This window comes from Colobus angolensis, unplaced genomic scaffold, assembly GCF_000951035.1.
Source record: "Colobus angolensis palliatus isolate OR3802 unplaced genomic scaffold, Cang.pa_1.0 Scaffold22, whole genome shotgun sequence".
NCBI classification, from domain to species: domain Eukaryota; kingdom Metazoa; phylum Chordata; class Mammalia; order Primates; family Cercopithecidae; genus Colobus; species Colobus angolensis.
The window spans coordinates 3,735,530-3,739,867 of record NW_012115377.1 but is presented as its reverse complement, the minus strand read 5'-3'; the positions used below and the strand labels follow the sequence as shown (position 1 = coordinate 3,739,867).

The 4,338-nt window shown below is 54.1% G+C and overlaps 1 protein-coding gene across 1 annotated transcript in view; it reads left to right on the top strand.

Moving 5' to 3' along the window:
- The window catches only part of GTF2F1 (general transcription factor IIF, polypeptide 1, 74kDa), a 14,886-nt gene that overhangs the window by 4,101 nt on the left and 6,447 nt on the right, over window positions 1-4,338 (top strand). The window contains exons 4-6 of the mRNA XM_011943626.1: window positions 698-891; window positions 3,533-3,703; window positions 3,966-4,027. Of these exons, the coding sequence (XP_011799016.1) occupies window positions 698-891; window positions 3,533-3,703; window positions 3,966-4,027 (427 nt within the window). The remainder of the gene's footprint in view (window positions 1-697; window positions 892-3,532; window positions 3,704-3,965; window positions 4,028-4,338) is intronic.

Here is a 4,338-nt window from a genome sequence, read left to right as displayed (position 1 = left end):
GACCTCAGGTGATCCACCCGCCTCAGCTTCCCAAAGTGCTGGGATTATAGGCATGAGCCACCGCACCCAGCCTTTTTTTTTTTTTAAGACAGAGTGTCACTCTGTCACCCAGGATGGAGTGCAGTGGCATGATCTCAGCTCGCTGCAGCCTTTGCCTCCCAGGTTCAAGCCATTCTGATGCCAGGCTGGTCTTAAACTCCTGAGCTCAAGCGATCCTTCTGCCTTGGCCTCCCAAAGTTCTGGGATTACAGGCACGAGCCACCACACAATGAGTTTCGAGATGCATGCATTCTGGAGATGTGTAGACATTCTAGTGACTTATAAATTTTGGGAAAAGAAGCCTGGAACCAGATGCCTGCTGTACAGACTAGGGAAGTCTTCATTACTTCTACATTCCTCAGATAAGGAATTTTGCCTTCGATGGCCTGCTCGATGGCCACCAGGTGGTCTTTTTCTCTTTAATTTTAATTTGGAAGTAATTTCAAGCTTTTAAGTTGCAAAAATAGAACACAAGGCTCGCTCACATTCCCTTTACCCAGATTTATCAAAGGCTACCATTCTCCTCCCTTGTTGCCAAGTGGTAAGTTGGTTTTGAGCGTCTAGAGCTTGGCCTAGGGTGAGGAAGGGCATTCCTGGAGCGGGGCACCGCCCAAGCAAAGCCAGGGATCCTGAGAGGCTTTGCTTCCCGCTCCCCCAGGCTCGGCTGGAGCGGGACTTGAGCAACAAGAAAATCTACCAAGAGGAGGAGATGCCCGAGTCGGGCGCGGGCAGTGAGTTCAACCGCAAGCTTCGGGAGGAGGCTCGGAGGAAGAAGTACGGCATCGTCCTCAAGGAGTTCCGGCCCGAGGACCAGCCCTGGCTGCTCCGGGTCAACGGCAAATCTGGCAGGAAGTAAGTGGTGGGGCAGTGGCGGTGCCGGCTTAGCGACCAGTCCACATCCCCCCTCAACTTACATACTTTGTGGGGTACCCTCTCTGAACCTCGGATTCCCACTGCTGCGATGGAGCTGCTGATACTTCCATCCCTGTAGGGTTTTATTTTTTATTTATGTTATCTTATTTTACTTATTTATTTTTTTGAGATGGAGTCTTGCTCTGTCGCCTAGGCTGGAGTGCAGTGGCACGATCCTGGCTCACTACAACCTCCACCTCCCGGTTTCAAGCGATTCTGCTGCCTTAGCCTCCTGAGTAACTGGGATTACAGGTGCCCACCACTGCCAGGCCCGGCTAATTTTTGTATTTTTAGTAGAGATGGGGTTTCACCATATTGGTCAGGCTGGTCTGGAACTCCTGACCTCATGATCCTCCTGCCTCTGCCTCCCAAAGTGCTGGATTACAGACGTGAGCCACCCCACCCAGCCTATTTATTTATTTATTTATTTATTTTGAGATGGAGTCTCACTCTGTCACCCAGGCTGGAGTGCAGTGGCTCGATCTTGGCTCACTTCAAGCTCTGCCTCCCAGGTTCATGCCATTCTCCTGCCTCAGCCTCCCGAGTAGCTGGGACTACAGGCGCCAGCCACCTCGCCCGGCTAGCTTTTTGTATTTTTTAGTAGGGACGGGGTTTCACCGTGTTAGCCAGGATGGTCTCGAACTCCTGACCTCGTGATCCACCCGTCTCGGCCTCCCAAAGTGCTGGGATTACAGGCTTGAGCCACCGCACCCGGCCTATGTATTCTTATTTTTTTGAGACAGAGTCTCATTCTGTCTCCCAGGGTGGAGTGCAGTTGTGCCATCTCAGCTCCCTGGCTCACTGCAACCTCCACCTCCCGAGTTTAAGCCATTCTCCTGCCTTAGCCTCACAAGTAGCTGGGACTACAAACGTGCGCCTCCACACCCAGTTAATTTTTGTACTTTTAGTAGAGAAGGGGTTTCACTGTGTTGCCCAGGCTGGTCTGAAAACTCCTGGCCTCAAGTGATCTGCCCGCCTTGGCCTCCCAATATGCTGGGATTATAGGTGTGAGTCATGGTGCCCGGCCAGAATGCCATCTCTTGATCAGATGTTAAATCTAGTTAGCTAAGAGCTATTCAGGCTGGGCACGTGGAGAGTGGGATCACAAGGCCAGGAGTTCAAGACCATCCTGGCCAAGAGACTAGCCTGGCCAATTTGGTGAAACCCCATCTTTACTAAAAATACAGAAATTAGCCGGGTATGGTGGCGGGCACCTGTAATCCCAGTTACTCAGGAGGCTGAGGCAGGAGAATGGCTTGAACCTGGGAGACAGAGGTTGCAGTGAGCCGAGATCGCACTGTTGCACTCCAGCATGGGTGACAGATCAAGACTCCGACTCAAACAATAAAAGAAAAAAAATTAAAAATGGTGATGGGGTCTCACTATGTTGCTCAGGCTGGCCTCAAACTCCTGGGTTCAAGCGAGTATCCAGCCTCGGCCTCCCCTCCCAAAGTGCTGGGATTACAGGCTTGAGCCACCGCGCCCGGCCTGGGGTTGTATTTTTGAAGATAGTTCACTGAGTTGGTTATTGTGCCTGGCTCCGAGGCAGCTCTGAGTACCACAATGCAGGAAGCTTGGGTGGCCAGCCCTGGGGGCTCATGACTCTTGAGATGACCTCTCAGAGGGGGCAGACTGAGGGCAGAATGGGAGGGGTCTAGGTTAGGTTGATCAAGGGCGCTCCAGGCACAGCAGTTGGGTGATAGTGACAGACACAGGCAGCTCACACAGGGCAATGGGTGCCAGGATGTGCTGGACCCAGTGGAGCCTTGGAAAGCTATAGGCAGGGAAGGGGCGCTCACCCAGATTGCCTGGACCTTTAGGGTAGAAGAGAATGAAGTGGAGGCCTTAGGAGGCTGGGCAGTTGTTTAGGCTTGAGGGAATGGTGGCCCGGGCCAGGTGTCCACTCAGATTTGGCCATGCCATGGCTGGGCTCAGTGGCTCACGCCTATAATCCCAGCCCTTTGGGAGGCCGAGGTGGGTGGATTACTTGAGATCAGGAGTTCGCAACTAGCCTGGCCAACATGGTGAAACCCCGTCTCTACTAAAACTGCAAAAATTAGCTGGGCGTGGTGGCGGACACCTGTAATCCCAACTACTCAGGAGGCTGAGGCACGAGAACCGCTTAAAGCCGGGAGGCGAAGGTTGCAGTGAGCTGAGATTGTGCCACTGCACTCCAGCCCTGGTAACAGAGCGAGACTCCATGTCAAAAAAAAATATCTGGCCATGCCTTCCTGCCCCATCCTCTCACTTGGCTCCTCAGTTTCCCGGGTATGGCCCACAAGTAGCAGAGCTGGAGGCAAATGTAGATGATCTGACTGCAGGGTTGGGCTCTTCTGAGATAATCTCACACGATCTTAGCAGAAATGATCCCGATGCGCACATGCCCAGCCCTCTGCAGTGTAAGTGTGCCAGCGCTGTTCCCCAGATGTGAGAATTGACGAGGCCCAGCTGGTTGAAGGCCTCATGGGCATTCCTTGGTCTTCCTCCTATGGCAAGTGCCATAAAGGAGGCAGGCCTGGGGGGACACAGGCAGGGCTGGGCTGGTCCCTGTGGGCCAGGCCATGATCGTAGCTCCCTGCAGGTTCAAGGGCATCAAGAAGGGAGGCGTGACAGAGAATACGTCCTACTACATCTTCACCCAGTGCCCCGACGGGGCCTTCGAGGCCTTCCCCGTGCACAACTGGTACAATTTCACGCCGCTGGCCCGGCACCGCACGCTCACTGCCGAGGAGGCCGAGGAGGAGTGGGAGAGGTGAGTGGACTGTGTGGCGGCTGGGGACAGAAGTGAGGGAAATGGGGTGCCTTGCTGTGGGTATATCACCAGGCTCTGTGCTGGGAGCTGGGGACTCAGGGGTAACCAGGGCAGACCCCACTCAGCCATCTCGGAGCTGTCAGTTCAGGGGGAAACAGAGAGGAGGGGGTGACCTGGAGCTCAAATTGGCAGAGCAGGATGGGATCTGACTGCCCCCTTGGCTTCCCACAGGCCACAGGTCACACAGCCTGATCCACTGCAGGGCAACAGCTCCAGGCAGGGCATCCTGGGAGGGTTTCTCTAGCAGTGTCATTGGCCTCAGAGGTGAGGCGGGTACAGTTAAGGGCTGTGGAGAGACAGTGCATGAGGCCAGTGCAGAGTGACTGTGGGCAGGGGGACGAGGCTGGGGCCCCAGAGCACTTGGTCTTGGATGTTACGGCTTTGGGTGAGACCTTGGGCCACCACCGCCAAAGGGTGTTTGCAGATGGTGGGGAGGGCACTCTGAACGCATCTGCAAAATGGCATTTGCACAGGTCAGAGATGAGCAGATGCTCAAAGAGTTGATGGCTCCCAAAGGGTTGAAAAACACCTTTTTCCCTCGTTGCTTTAGTGTTGTTTTTTGTTTTTTTTTTTTT